Consider the following 16,787-nt stretch of genomic DNA (forward strand, 5'->3'; position numbering starts at 1 on the left):
TGTTCTTGTGAACCTTCAAGGCTGCAGAATTTTTTTTGGTAACCTTCCCAGGTTCAATCCTGTCTCGGAGCTCTACAGACAATTCCTTCGACCTCATGGCTTGGTTTTTGATCTGACATGATCTATCAACTGTGGGACCTTATATAGACAGGTGTGTGCCTTTCCAAATCATGTCCAATCAATTTGACTTACCACTGGTGAACTCCAATCAAGTTGTAGAAACATCTAAAGGATGATCAATGGAAACAGGATGCACTTCAGCTCAATTTTGAGTCTCATAGCAAAGGGTCTGAATACTTATGTAAATATAGTATGCTGTGGAAATTACAACTAGGGACACCTGAAGTCAATCTTAAATGAATCATTCTTTATTATTAACAGCAAGCTGGAGAGGTCACAGTCAAACTTAGATGCATAATGTACCGGGCTGAAGTGAGCTCTACCGGGGCAGTCCCGTTAGTTCTCTTATATACTGCTTACACAGACAAGTTATATTTGCATGATTTAGCTTATTCATCATTCATAATGAATTCCTCATTAACGTTTGGTTCATGCATGTGACCATTCATGCATGTGACCACAACATTTTCCATCAAACTTATTTCTGTTTTTTATTTGTAATACATTTGCAAAAAAAATGTCTACTTGTTTTCACATTGTCATTATGGGGTATTGTGTATACATTGATGAGGATTTTAAAAATCCATTTAAAATAAGGCTATAACATAACAAAATGTGGAAAAAGGGAAGGGGTCTTAATATTTTCCGAATGCACTGTGTATATACAGTTGAAGTCGGAGGTTTACAAACACTTACGTTGGAGTCATTAAAACTTGTTTTTCAACCACTCCACATATTTCTTGTTAACAAACTATAGTTTTGGTAAGTCGGTTAGGACATCTACTTTGTGCATGATACAAGTAATTTCTACAACAATTGTTTACAGAAAGATTATTTCACTTATAATTCACTGTATCACAATTCCAGTGGGTCAGAAGTTTATATACACTAAGTTGACTGTGCCTTTAAACAGCTTGGAAAATTCCAGAAAATGATATCATGGCTTCTGATAGGCTAATTGACATCACTTCATTTGAGTCAATTGGAGGTGTACCTGTGGATGTATTTCAAGGCCTACCTTCAAACTCAGTGCCTCTTTCCTTGACATCATGTGAAAATCAAAAGAAATCAACTAAGACCTCAGATTTTCTTTTTGTAGACCTCGACAAGTCTGATTCATGCTTGGGAGCAATTTCCAAATGCCTGAAGATACCACGTTCATCTGTACAAACAATAGTACGCAAGTATAAACACATTGGGACCACGCAGCATCATCCCGCTCAGGAAGGAGACACCTTCTGTCTCCTAGAAATTAACGTACTTTGATGCGAAAAGTGCAAATCAATCCCAGAACAACAGCAAAGGACCTTGTGAAGATGCTGGAGGAAACAGGTACAAAAGTATTTATATCCAAAGTAAAATGAGTCCTATATCAACATAACCTAAAAGGCTGCTCAGCAAGGAAGAAGCCACTGCTCCAAAACCGCCATAAAAAAGCCAGACTACGGTTTGCAACTGCACATGGGGACAAAGATCATACATTTTGGAGAAATGTCCTCTGGTCTGACGAAACAGAAACAGAACTGTTTGGCCATAATGACCATCATTATGTATGGTGGAAAAAGGTGTAGGCTTGCAAGCCGAAGAACTCTATCCTAACCGTGAAGCACGGGGGTGGCAGCATCATGTTGTGGGGGTGCATTGCTGCAGGAGGGACTGGTGCACTTCACAAAATAGATGGCATCATGAGTCAGGAAAATTATGTGGATATATTGAAGCAACATCTCAAGACATCAGTCAGGAAGTTAAAGTTTGGTCGCAAATGAGTCTTCCAAATGGACAATGACCCCAAGCATACTTCCAAAGTTGTGGCAAAATGGCTTAAGGACAACAAAGTCAAGGTATTGGAGTGGCCATGATAAACCCTGACCTCAATCCTATAGAACATTTGTGGGCAGAACTGAAAATGCGTGTGATAGCAAGGAGGCATACAAACCTGACTCAGTTACACCAGGTCTGTCAGGAGGAATGGGACAAAATTCACCAAACTTCTTGTGGGAAGCTTGTGGAAGGCTACACAAAATCTTTGACCCAAGTTAAACAATTTAAAGGCAATGCTACCAAATACTAATTCACTGTAATTTAAACTTCTGACCCACGGGGAATGTGATGAAATTGTCACGTTCTTACCTTAGTTCTTTTATTATGTCTTTGTTTTAGTATGGTCAGGGCGTGAGTTGTCTATGTTCCTTTTTCTATGTTTTGGGATTTCTGTGTTTGGCCTGGTATGGTTCTCAATCAGCGGCAGCTGTTTATCGTTGACCCTGATTGAGAACCATATTTAGGTAGCCTGGTTTCACTTTTGAGTTGTGGGTGATTATTTTTCGTGTTAGTGTTTGTTACCACACGGGACCGTTTTGTTTGTTTCACTTTGTTATTTTGTATTTTTGTAGTGTTCAGTTTGTCTTATTAAAATGGACACTTACCACGCTGCAAATTGGTCCGATCTCTCTTACTCTTCATCAGAGGAAGATGACGAACGTTACAGAAATAAATAAAAGCAGAAATAAATCATTCTCTCTACTATTATTCCAACATTTCACATTCTTAAAATGAAGTGGTGATCCTAACTGACCAAAGACAAGGAGTTTTTACCAGGATTAAATGTCAGGAATTGTGAAAAACTGAGTTTAAATGTATTTGGCTAAGGTGTATGTAAATTTCCAACTTCCACTGTATACAGAAGTATGTGGACACCCCTTCAAATGAGTGGATTCGGCTATTTCAACCACACACGTTGCTGACAGGTGTATTAAATTGAGCACACCACCATTTAATCTCCATAGACAATCATTGGCAGCAGAATGGCCTTACTGAAAAACTCAGTGACTTTCAACGTATCAAATCAAATCAAATCAAATTTATTTATATAGCCCTTCGTACATCAGCTGATATCTCAAAGTGCTGTACAGAAACCCAGCCTAAAACCCCAAACAGCAAGCAATGCAGGTGTAGAAGCACGGTGGCTAGGAAAAACTCCCTAGAAAGGCCAAAACCTAGGAAGAAACCTAGAGAGGAACCAGGCTATGTGGGGTGGCCAGTCCTCTTCTGGCTGTGCCGGGTGGAGATTATAACAGAACATGGCCAAGATGTTCAAATGTTCATAAATGACCAGCATGGTCGAATAATAATAAGGCAGAACAGTTGAAACTGGAGCAGCAGCACAGTCAGGTGGAAGTTGAAACTGGAGCAGCAGCATGGCCAGGTGGACTGGGGACAGCAAGGAGTCATCATGTCAGGTAGTCCTGGGGCATGGTCCTAGGGCTCAGGTCAGTTGAAACTGGAACAGCAGCATGGCCAGGTGGACTGGGGACAGCAAGGAGTCATCATGTCAGGTAGTCCTGGGGCATGGTCCTAGGGCTCAGGTCCTCCGAGAGAGAGAAAGAAAGAGAGGAGAGAATTAGAGAACGCACACTTAGATTCACACAGGACACCGAATAGGACAGGAGAAGTACTCCAGATATAACAAACTGATCCCAGCCCCCCGACACATAAACTACTGCAGCATAAATACTGGAAGCTGAGACAGGAGGGGTCAGGAGACACTGTGGCCCCATCCGAGGACACCCCGGACAGGGCCAAACAGGAAGGATATAACCCCACCCACTTTGCCAAAGCACAGCCCCCACACCACTAGAGGGATATCTTCAACCACCAACTTACCATCCTGAGACAAGGCTGAGTATAGCCCACAAAGATCTCCGCCACGGCACAAGCCAAGGGGGGGGCGCCAACCCAGACAGGATGACCACAACAGTGAATCAACCCACTCAGGTGACGCACCCCCTCCAGGGACGGCACGAGAGAGCCCCAGCAAGCCAGTGACTCAGCCCCTGTAATAGGGTTAGAGGCAGAGAATCCCAGTGGAAAGAGGGGAACCGGCCAGGCAGAGACAGAGACAGAGACAGCAAGTCACTGTCATAGGATGCCACCTTTCCAATAATGATTGCTAGTTATAGCATCAATTCTTAGTTTCACAGTGTTCTCTGACTAAGGTATTAATGTGAGTTTCTGTGCCTCTGCCTCCACAACACAGACACCAGAGAAGAAGGAGATACTTCTCAAATAATGACATGCCTCCTTTGTGTAATTACAGTCCATTTGGTGAGCCAGCAGCAGTGCCATTCGTTGATGTATAAGTGCTGTTAGTATTTCATGAGATATTGTCGAGATGATCAACTAATGATGTTATATCTACATCAAGATATAACAGAGAGAACATGCTGCCGACAAACAGGGCCCAGTAGATGATTATTTTGATGTTCCTCTTCATCCAGATGTAGGGTGCTCACTGAGCAGGGACGATCCGGGTGAAGTACATCAAATTCAGACAAGTCGAGATTGACGTGTTGGTGGGGTGATGAGTTCACCATTATCAGAACACCAGCAAAGCAGAGTTCTGAATGTTCATTTGAATAAGAATCAGCACAAGTATTCCTTTGCAATTAGTGAGACCAGAAAAACTGTGTTGTAGGAAACCAAGGCTCCTTGGAGTATATTCAAAGGCCGTTTGAGAGGGATTCAAATGTCTCCTTACAGCACTATTGAGAACGGCTCAACTAAAACAAGAATTCTGAAAGGATCTTGTATAACTCTGAGGTTTTGTTTTTGTATATCTACTGTAGGTGGGACAGTATATAGGCCTTAATATTGGCATGTAAACCTCATCACGCTCTTATGAACATACTGCAGAGTTATCGTATGTTCTGCACATGTTATTTTTGTGCTCTTGAATACAAATGAATGTGAACAAATGAAAACGTATCAGTACTGAATCACCTGGAATGAGTTATCCATCTTGTTAATCTTTTTCTCTGCAAAACTGACAGGCGCTCAACTGAAGAAGATGGTTTGTCTGTCCGTATTTATTTGGACAGTGAAGCTACATTTTTTTTAAAACATTTCGCTCTACATCATTTTGGATTTAAGATACATTGTTTCATCTGAGGTTACAGTACAGAATGTCACCATTTATTTGAGGGTATTTTTTTTATACACATCTGTTTTAGCGTTTTGGTCCCATATTCCTAGCATGCAATGACTACTTCAAGTTTGTGGCTCTAGAAACTTGTTGGCTGCATTTGCAGTTTGTTTTGGTTGTTTGATTGTGTTTTGCCCCAATATGAACTGAATGATGAATATTGTATTGTGTCATTTTGGGAGTCACTTTTATTGTAAATAAGAAGCGATGTTTCTGAACACTTCTACATTGTGTATGCTACCATGATAATCATGAATGAATTGTGTATAACGATGAGTGAGAACATTAGAGTAACTAAGATCATAACCCCACAAAACATGCTTACCTCCACTTTTTTTATTGGTAATTGTGAGAGGTAAGCGTGTTTTGGGGTTATGATCTTTGAGAATCTGTGACTTTCTCTCTCATCGTTATTCACGATTCATTCATTGTTATCTGTAATCATGATAACAACCACATTAATGTAGAAGTGTTCAGAAACAGGACTATTTCTAGCTTTTTTGGGCCACTAAGCATTTCCTGGTTGCTAAAATTCCAACAGTTCACCTAATTTCAGTTTATGGGGCAAAACAAGCAGTGAAATATATTTTTCATAACCAAAAATATTGTATTTTCAGCTGTTTGAAGCTGGTGTACAAAACCAAAAGGAAAAGAAGCAAAAACAAAACTTAAAGGGAAGCATAGAAGTAGCACGCACAGAACAGATGTACTGCTTCGTAGACTTGCTTTCAATGCGAAAGACAGATCTATAAATCACATTTCTATGTGAATTTGGTAGGGTCGCCCCAAAAAGTTACATATTGTAGCTTTAAATTTGTATATTTATGTGCAAAAATAATACAAGAAGAACTGAGTTGAAACATGGATAATTGGTGGAGTACTATGGATACTACTAAACCTTGTAAACCTCCAAGGGCCATGTTGCCCAGGGTTAAGAACGTACATTGTAGATTAATATTATTACATTGTATTGTACTATACCCTCTAAATATTATTATTCCAATCTGTTGTTTTTTAATATTCCTTAAAAAAAAGAAAAAAGAAAAACGGTACCGCGGACCCCACGTTGATAACGCCTGCCCTAGAGATCTGGATTGCGTGACCGGTCAGTAATTTTGCCATGATTTACTTCAATGTTTAGATAGCTGGGTAGACTACCTTACCTAAGGGGGGCCTCTAACCGACTGCTTGTCTCTTATTCCTAGAAACGGCACTGTTCAGAAACTATTCTATTCTTATTTACGATAAAAGTGACTCCAAAATGACACACAACATTATTTACCATTAGTTTCTATCGGGCAACACATTTCAATTTTGACCCATTAAATGACTGTGAATTTATACATATTGAGTGTGCGACTCTCTTTGTTTTTACAGTTTATTCACCGTTAGTCAGCACCTCTACTCTAAATCATTTTCTCTGGGTGTGCGCCAGCTCACGCTTTCTATTACACACCATTATCTGAAACACGACCAAAACAAACTGCAAAAGCATCAGATAAGTTTGTAGAGCCACAAGCTTGATGCAGTCATTGTGTGCTAGGAATATGGGACCAAATACTACATTTTTGACAAAATGTAACACACTATAAGTGAATTTGTCCTAATACTTATGACACCTTCAAATTCAGGGGACCACAGATGTAGGATATTTTGCTACAGCAGGACAAAGATTCAGCAGCAACAAGAAATGTGGATTATAATGAATGGACACTTTTGTATTGGCTGATATTTTATTTGCCATAACAAAAAATCTAAGTGGAAATTAGAAACTTTAGAAGCCTTTTTAAAACTCAAATACACTACAATTTTGCATTTCCTTCTATGTAGGAAAATTCTCAGCAAGAAAGTGTGATCAAATTAAAAACGTACTCTGCAGATACATTAAATGCATTCATTTCTAAACAGTAAAACAGATATGTATAAAAAATACCTGAAAATAAAATGTGACAGTCTGAACTGTCACTTCATATGAAATATTTGATCTGAAATGCTGGAGTATAGAGCAAAATTCAACTGGATTGTGCTTTTTTAAACCTACACACCTGTGTCTGATATTGTTGAATAAAGGACTGAGAGCAAGGCACATATGTGTCACACTTCTTTGTCAGTATTAGATTTGGCCATATTTATTCTGAAAACAATTGCATTATTGAAGAGTCAGGTTGAAATATTTGACCAGAAATGATCATTCTAAACGCCTTCCTGAACCAACTGTAAAAGAATGCATACACCATGGGATTAATAGTTGAATTCAAATAGCCAATCCATACAAATGTTACAAACAAAACGGGTGGGGTAGAGTAACTAATAAAAGGATCAATGCAGTTTACAACAAAAAAGGGTGTCCAGAATGATAGAAATACCCCCATAATGACAGCAAGTGTTTTGGTGGCCTTCCTCTGTGATTTGCCTACTGAGTTCTGATTGGTTGTACCCTGAATTGAGCGTGCCTGTCTCTGTGCTATTAGGAAAATCTTTAGGTAGATGCTAAGCATCCCGACTCCTGGGATGTAGAATGAGATCACCGAAGACACAGTACTCGACACTTTGTTTTGAAACAAAATACATTCTCCCTCACAGGCAACATTATTATAGTAAAAATCCTCCATGCCCCAAATATTGATCCCCAGAAATATCATACAAAACCCTACTACGGCAGAAACCGTCCAGATGACCAGCATCATAATCAGAACAACATGAACAGTTATTTTAGTTCTATAAAGGAGAGGGCGACACACTGCATAATACCGATCAATAGAAATAAAACACAAGTTAAGAATGGATGCAGTGCACAACATGACATCAGTGCTGGTGTAGATTTTACAGAATAAATCTCCAAAATACCAGCAGCTTTCCAGTGAATGTACCATGCTGGGAGGCATCACTAAAACTCCCAAGAGGAGGTCTGACACAGCCAGAGAGAGGATGAGGTAGTTGGTTGGGGTGTGGAGCTGTTTGAAGTGAATGATGGGGATGATTACAAGAAGGTTGCCACACACTGTGAGAACAGACATTGAGCCAAGTAAGAGATAAAGTAATACTCGTATTGTTGGAGGAAAGATTGATCTTTTGCAAGACCCATTCACTGACTCAAAACATAGAAATATATTCTCAACAATGTCAGCCTTGCTGAGACTGATTCCTGGTTCCATTGTCATTGTTGAAAGAATCTGGAAAAAACGTAATACAACGATTGTCACATTAGTTAGTAATATACATTTTAAACAATTACATTTTGGAAATTACATTATGCATGGTTTAATACCAAAAAAATTAAATGCTGTATTCTTCACCACAGTATACTGTCACTTAGTAAAATCTATTCAATTACTGTTGCTTATTCATTGGAAATATTTTCACAAACACCCAAAGGGACATGCTTTTTCCATTTCAAAAGGTGTGACAATCCATGTAAATGTTTCCAATTCAGCAAGTATGATTTGTTTTCCTGGTGCTTCATCATAGCTTACCTCTCAGCCATGCAGATGATGCATCACATGTGAATCCCTTTTCTCTGGTCACAATGTGATACAAAAATCTGAACTTGAATCTCATGCTTTTGTACCTATAGTCTATTAACATAATGGTGATTACAATATCCTTTTGACCAATCAGACATTTCTACATTCAACTCTACAGGGCACTCAAACTGATGATGTCATATGGTTGTCATCACTCCCCTCAACACCATTGTGGATAATTGTAAAACCTTGACAAGTAATCATGCCATTTTATAATGGACTCAAATTCAGAATTTGAAGTCAAACATTGTTACACAAAAAGAAAGTCAAATATAGAGAGCAGTAGAATGTGCAAAAAATATTTCTTAAATGCATCTATTCAGTTTACTGGGGGAGGTCGGGTAATGTAATTATGTGCACAAGCACTTATCACCACATCTGTATTTTAGTCCCGTCTGAATCTGCCATGCTAGAAGTTTTTACATGGCAGGAGAGTAAACATTCCAGACAGAATAACCTACTGTTGTTTGGGGGTGGAAACTTCAAGGTCCTCTGATAATACTAGTCCCGTGCAAATCGACATCCCCGTGTTTTAAGAGAAATGTCTGTGGTTTTAGCCAGAAAACATGAACTGATTCGATAAATTGAACGAAGTACTGCGCATAAGATATATGAAGGGCCTGCATGTATCAACTTGCACAGTGAACGCTTCTGTTCATGTTTTGTGCATGTGAATTGAATATTGACAAATGCATCAGTAAAACATATTTCCCCTATTTAATGCGACCCTTGCTGTTAATAGATTGCAAAGCAGCATACAACTGACCTAAACGTTTGAGGGGAGGCATTTAAGATGTAAAATATGCTACCGATTATGATCACACTTCCTCAATTCAAATATTATGGCGACACTATACCAAAGATGGTTTCGAAACTTGGGAACCAAACTCAAGTTATCATTGTTGCCCTGTTGTCGCCTAGCCCTAGACTTGTTGAAATACATTATCTACACACGTAAAAAGAAACCTGCAGGCTTCCGTCATAACTATCAGTATGAAAAAAGGTAAGAATGACAGGGGATAGTTTGGAAAACACTAATCCGGTCCGAATCGTTCACTGGAAGAACAGAAATTCTGGGTTAATAATTACATAACCAATGTTCTCTAGTAATACTAGTCCTGTGCAAATAGGGTTTAAAAACACACTATTCAGGGCGAGCATGTCATTGCTTAGGTAAAACAAATAAAAATACAGCCACTAAGCCACATACATTTATTGACATTAATCCAACAAAGACTATTTTCTGAGAAGTAAATTACCTGGCACATCAGTCTTCCCCTCCAAAAAGGTCCCTTATGTTTTCAATGTGACAATAAGATTAAGACGTTTTTGGAACCAATAATAAAACACTGCATTAGATGATTGGATTTGCAGTAGAATGAAAGTAACGCAGACAGATAAACACTTCAAATAGAATGGCAGGTGTGCTAAAGTTTGTATGTGTCAACTATGGCAGTAACAAAGATAGGCAGCCAGGAAAAGATGAAAACACCCACCACAATGCCTAATATTTTAGCTGCTTTTCGCTCTGACCGTTGAGACACCATGCCTCTACCTCCCTCAAAGGATTTAAAAAAATCTGTCTTCAGTCTTTCTTACATGTTATTTTGCAACCAAAAGTGTTCTGGTATACAAACTCCCCATAATAGAGCATGGAAAGAAAAAGGCTATCAATATGCCTATGGAGCCCCACAATGTATTAAAGAAAATATTCCAACTTCCCAGGCTGTATATGGGTGCAAGGAATGTATACAAGTCACGTACATTTGTCTTTTAATTAAGATAGTAGGCCACCAGGGTGGTATGCCAGCAGCATACCACCCTGCATACCACTGCTGGCTTCCCTCTGAAGCTAAGCAGGGTTGGTCCTGGTCAGTCCTTGGATGGGAGACCAGATGCTGCTGGAAGTGGTGTTGGAGGGCCAGTAGGAGGCACTCTTTCCACTGGTCTAAAAAAAATAAAAAATATCCCAATACCCCAGGGCAGTGATTGGGGACACTGCCCTGTGTAGGGTGCTGTCTCTCGGATGGGATGTTAAACAGGTGTCCTGACTCTCTGAGGTCATTAAAGATCCCATGGCACTTATTGTAGGGGTGTTAACCCTGGTGTCCTGGCTAAATTCCCAATCTGACCCTCAAACCATCACGGTCACCTAATAATCCCCAGTTTACAATTGGCTCATTCATCCCCCTCCTCTCCCCTGTTGTTGCTGTAAATGAGAACGTGTCCTCAGTCAACTTACCTGGTAAAATAACAGATAAATTAAAAAAATAGGAGTACAATGCAAAATGGCCCAACTGGCAAAAACCATGAGCCATGCAATTGGTATAGTAATCTTGGTGGAATGGGGAAGTAGATTGTACACAGCCTCATATCGATCTATGGCTATAAACACCAGGTGAAACATTTCAACAGATGGTGCCAGAGACATTATAAACATGTGAGTTAGCATGTGGAGCTGATGTATGTGAGCAAAGGATGCATGGCGCAGGAGGCATTAGATTCTGGATAACATAACAGCTTGAGATCCCACTAAGCACAGACCAACAGCAAAGTCTTTTTTTTTTTTTGGTGCAGTCAGGACCGGCCTTGATTTCAATGACCCAAAGACAGTTATGTTTGGTTCCGGCCTATTGTTTTGTTGTGATGTTTTGTTCCAATATGGATCCCAGTAAGTGTAGCTGCTGCCTTTGCATACTTAAAGGCAGTGTTTCCGCTTTAGCGGAGACTGCACTCACGGTAAACACTGCATATGTCGGCTCAATCACCTTTACATATCAGCAATACTATTTGGCCCAAACATAGACGTCTATGATTGGTTCAGATTTTGGTCCGGTACAAACCGGACCAAATCTAAACCGATCATAGGTCCTCTAAATTTGAATGAATTGGTGCCGATAGTGAAAGGCTGATTGAGGACATTTTTGCTGAAGAATGTGTTTATGTGTGTATGTTGATGTGTACAGTGCCTTCAGAAAGTATCCAGACCCCTTGACTTGTTCCACAATTTGTTAAGTTACTTATTCTAAAACAATTATCCATCTACACACACTACCCCATAATGACAAAGCGAAGACAGGTTTTCAGAATTTTTGAAAAAACTGAAAAAACGTATTTATATAAGTATTCAGACCCTTTGTTATGAGACTCGAAATTGAGCTCAAGAGCATCCTGTTTCCATTGATCACCCTTGTTTCTACAACTTGATTGGAGCCCATCTCTGGTCAATTCAATTGACTGGGCATGATTTGGAAAGCCACACACCAGTCTATATAAAGTCCCACAGTTGACAGTGCATGTCAGAGCAAAAACCAAGCCATGAGGTCGAAGGAATTGTCTGTAGTGCTCTGAGACGGGATTGTGTCGATGCACAGATCTGGGGAAGGGTACCAAAAAAATTCTCCAGCATTGAAGTTCCCCAAGAACACAGTGGCCTCCATCATTCCTAAATGAAAGAAGTTTGGAGCAACCAAGACTCTTACTAGAGCTGGCCGCCCGGCCAAACTGAGCAATCGGGGGAGAAGGGCCTTGGTCAGGGAGGTGACCAAGATCTCAATGGTCACTCTGACAGAGCTCCAGAGTTCCTCTGTGAACATGGGAGAACCTCGCCATCCCCACGCGGTCGATCAGTTCGTCCGCCCGGGGCATGGAGTAGGCGTCAAACTTACTGACCTCATTCAGGAGGGGAAATGTGAAGCCCCAAGAAAAAAAAATGCTGCCATTAGGCGATGGCCGGTCCCCCGAACCAAGAGGAAACCCGGTACTCGTCACCCCGGACTTCTCAAAAAACCTCCTGGTCCAGACAGACACATCTGACACAGGGGTAGGGGCCATTTTGTCCCAAGAGCAGGAAGGCGAGGAGCACCCAATCATGTTTGTCAGTAGGAAGCTCCTCCGGATGTAGAAGAAGTACTCAATTGTCGAGGAGTGCCTCACCGTGCAGTGGGCACTGGACACCCTCAAGTATTACCTCCTCGGAAGTTCACCCTGATCACTGACCATGCCCCTCTTGCGTGGATGGCAAGAGGTAAGGACATGAATGACTGTGTTACCCACTGGTTCCTGGCCTTACAACGATTCTCTCTCTCTCTGTCATCCACAGGTCGGGGGCCCAGCACGGCAATGCGGATGCCCTCTCCAGGAGGGATGCAAACCTAGCCCTGAGCATGCCTCCCTCCCAGTCAGGGATAAGGGGGGTATATCCCAGCAGGTCTACCCGAGGAGGTCTACCCCGGGGGATGGTAATAGAGGGAGGTACGTGATGCGACATTGGCTCCCTCTGCTGGGAGTACGTGAGCTGGGCACCCTGACACGAATAGCTCCAAGTGGAGGAAATATAAAAGGAGCACTGTGGCACACCGCGAGAGAGAATGGGGAGAGACATACACAGAGCAGAAGCGGAGAAGGACTGAGCCAAACCTATGTGATTTTCTTTATGTTTATTCCTAGTAAAGTTGTTTTTGTTGACTAAAACCTCCCTGTCTCTGTTTTAAACTCTGCACGCTCAACCCAACACCCCATGGTTGGGTGCCGTGGGGTCGAGCGTTCGGAGATTACCATGGAGGAGCTGGTGGCTCAGTTCATCCTAAGCCAGCAGAAGCAACAGGCTCTCCAGGAGCAAGCGCTGGAGGAGCAGCAACAACAAAACCGCAGACTGTTAGCGGAGGTAGCCCAGTTGAAGGTTGGGAGGGCTCGGGAGTCTGCTCGAGAGGATGGCACAGAGGAAAGGATGGCCCAAGTGGGCCAGCCTGTTTGCACCCAACTTATCTGGGAAGGCCCAGAAGGCCTAATTTGATTTGAACGCTGACCAGGCCGTGAATTATGGGGGACTCAAATGGGAGATTCTGAGCGGTTATGGATTCAGCCTCACACACCGTGCACAACTGGTCCACGACTGGGCCTTTGACCCCAACCATTTCCCCCTTGCTCAGATGAGCGACTTGGTGCGCCTGACCAAGGGCTGGCTACTGACTGAAGTACCATCCCTCCCGATGATTGACAGGCTCGTCCTGGATCAGTACCTTCGGGCCCTGCCATACGAGATGAAGAAGACGGTGATCATGCAGAACCCACAGAGCCTGGAGGAATTGCTGACCGCTGTGAAAATTCCCCAGAAGACCCAGGACCTGCTGAGAGGGGCCCAAGTGGAGAGAGGAGATGCGGTGAGGAGGACGAACAACACAAAGAGAGGAGAGGGGCTGAAGGGGGCCCGGACAGAACCAGCCAAGGCTGTGTAGCAGGAGGGTGACCCAAACCGAGCTGTCCTGGCCGGGAGGAGGCCATGCCCTCCACATCCCCCACCTCTGGGGACTGAATACTTATGTAAATGTGATATTTACGTTTTTATTTGTAATAAATTTGCAAAAATGTACTGCGCTGTTCAAAGTTGTGAAACATAGCCCAGAAGCCTATGATTCGTTCAGATTTTCTCTCCTCCGGGCCGACCAAATTAGTACTTGTTTGGGGGCGGTACTCATTAGAATAATACCCAGCGTGCTTAGCATGTGTTTGTTTTTACATTTAGATTTTTCGTCATTCCGCAGACGCTGTTATCCAGAGTGACTTACTGTCAGTGCATTCAACAAAGGTAGATAAACAACAACATCACATTCATATCAAGAAATAAATATTTCTTTAACTGTTATTGAGAAGGTTATTGTACACTAAACAAAAATATAAACGCAACAATTTCAAAGATTACAATTTTAAAGAGTTACAGCTCATATAAGGAAACCAGTCAATTTCAATAAATTCAATAGGCCTAATCTATGAATTTCACATGTCTGGGACTACAGATATGCATCAGTCACAAGTACCTTAAAAAAAAGGTATGGAAAAAAAGTCAGTATCTGATGTGACCGCCTCATGCAGCGTGACACATCTCCTTCGCATAGAGTTGATCGGGCTGTTGATTGTGGCCTGTGGAATGTTGTCCCACTCCTCTTCAATGGCTGTGTGAAGTTGCTGGATATTGGCGGGAACTGTAACATGTTGTTGTACACGTCGATTCAGAGTATCCCAAACATGCTCATTGGGTGACATGTCTGGTCAGTATGCAGGACATTGAAGAACTGGGACATTTTCAGTTTACAGGAATTATGTACAGATCCTTGCGACATGGAGCTGTGAATTATCATGCTGAAACATGAGGTGAATGGAATGACAATGGGCCTCAGGATCTTGTCACGGTATCTCTGTGCATTCAAATTTCCATCAATAAAATGCAGTTGTGTTCGTTGTACCATAACCCCACCCCACTCTGTTCACAACGTTGACAACAGCAAACTGCTCACCCACACGAACCATACACTGCCATCAGCTCGGTACAGTTGAAACTGGGATTCATCCGTGAAGAGCACACTTCTCCAGCGTGCCATTGGCCATCGAAGGTGAGCATTTGCCCACTGAAGTCGGTTAAGACACTGAACTGCAGTCAGGTCAAAACCCTCGGTGAGGACGACGAGCAAACAGATGAGCTTCCCTGAGGCGGTTTCTGACAGTTTGGCAGAAGTTCTTTGGTCGTGCATACCCAGAGTTTCACCAGCTGGCCGAGTGGCTGGTCTCAGACAATCCTGCAGGTGAAGAAGCCGAATGTGGAGGTCCTGGGCTGGCGTGGTTACACGTGGCCTGCGGTTGCGAGGCTGGTTGGATGTACTGCCAAATTCTCTAAAATGACGTTGGAGGCGGCTTATGGAGGAAAAATGTACATTAATTTCTCTGGCAACAGCTCTGGTGAACATTCTTGCAGCCAGCATTCCAATTGCACTTTCGCTCAAAACTTGAGACATCTGTGGCACTTTGTTGTGTGACAAAACTGCACATTTTAGAGTGGCCTTTTATTGTCCCCAGCCCAAGGTGCACTTGTGTAATGATCATGCTATTTAATCAGCCTCTTAATATGCCACACCTTTATGCCAAGATAGTCCATCCACCGAAGGGGAAATGCTCACTAACAGGGTAAACAAGTTTGTTTGTAAAATTTGAGCAACATAAGTGTTTTGTGTGCATGGAACATTTATGGGATCTTTTATTTCAGTTCATGAAACATGGGACCAGAAATGTACATGTCACTTTAAAATTTTTGTTCAGTGTTGTTGAAGTGGTCTGTTGGTTTATTCTGTAGGTTGGAATACTTTTGAAGCTTTTGAAAATGCTACCATAAGTGCACCTGACAGATTGGAGCAATAATACATATTATATGTTGAACTCTTTCAGTTTCGCTCCTCTGTCCTATTTTAAATGGATTTAAAAGTAATTGTGATATAATGCTTACTTCATTGAGAATGTTTGAGCAGTTGAAATTTGGTCATACTTTCATTCAGAATCAAAATTCAGAAAGGATGTTTGTGAATCAATAAATTATGACACATTTAGGTTTTTATCAATTACATTCAATTCAGCATTGAGAAAAGCACAAGTTTAAGTTTGTTCCACCTAAGTGAGTGACCACAAGTCAGACACCACTATGATAACACACCAAATGCATTTCTTCTAATGCCTCTTTAGGGGAAAGTAATCTGAAAGTAACTGAAAGTAATCCGATTACGTTACTGAGTTTACGCTACTGATTACAATTTTGTACAGGTAACTAGTAACTATCGGATTAGGTTTAGAAAGTAACCTAGCTAACCCTGTTATGCCGTTGTGTTTGCACCCCGGTAACCTCATCCCAAGTCTATTGTGCACAGTTTATGTAAACCTGGTACATCAACAATTCAAAGTTGGTCTTAGTGGGAGTGACCATAGAATTTTATGGAAGTGACCTTACTGAGTGAAGTATTTGTCATCATTCAATTTCAGCGAATCACACGACTGCGAGTCATGGCTCTGTGCTTGTGGTGTGCTAGCATACAGAGGAGGGTTAGGGAGAAGGTGTTGTGGAGAGATGATTGGTTGGTAGATTAAGATGATTAAGACAATGCCTATACGCCTGGAGTTACTCCCAGTATTTCTGTATTGGCTAAATAAGGCCAAGTTTGAGGTGTTGATCCACCATACTATTTGCTCATTTGGCATAAGTGTCTGTGAATGAGATTAGCACCCCGGTGTAGTTTGAAAACATACCTCAGTCTAGGGATGGAAGGTGTCGCTGTACTCCTAAGTATCCCATTGTCCGATGTGGAAAATGTACAAGACTGAAATACTGCTAGTGTTTAATTAAA

The 16,787-nt window shown here is 41.6% G+C and overlaps 1 protein-coding gene across 1 annotated transcript; it reads right to left on the reverse strand.

Annotated features, from left to right (window-relative positions):
* Positions 1 to 7,004: 7,004 nt before the first annotated feature.
* On the reverse strand, positions 7,005 to 8,256 carry LOC112218066 (trace amine-associated receptor 1-like). Its single transcript, XM_024378662.1, has one exon. The coding sequence runs from the start codon at positions 8,254 to 8,256 to the stop codon at positions 7,231 to 7,233; it is 1,026 nt and encodes a 341-aa protein (XP_024234430.1). The 3' UTR covers positions 7,005 to 7,230.
* Between the last annotated feature and the right edge of the window lie 8,531 nt (positions 8,257 to 16,787).

Source organism: Oncorhynchus tshawytscha, linkage group LG18 (assembly GCF_018296145.1).
Source record: "Oncorhynchus tshawytscha isolate Ot180627B linkage group LG18, Otsh_v2.0, whole genome shotgun sequence".
Classification (NCBI taxonomy): Eukaryota; Metazoa; Chordata; class Actinopteri; order Salmoniformes; family Salmonidae; genus Oncorhynchus; species Oncorhynchus tshawytscha.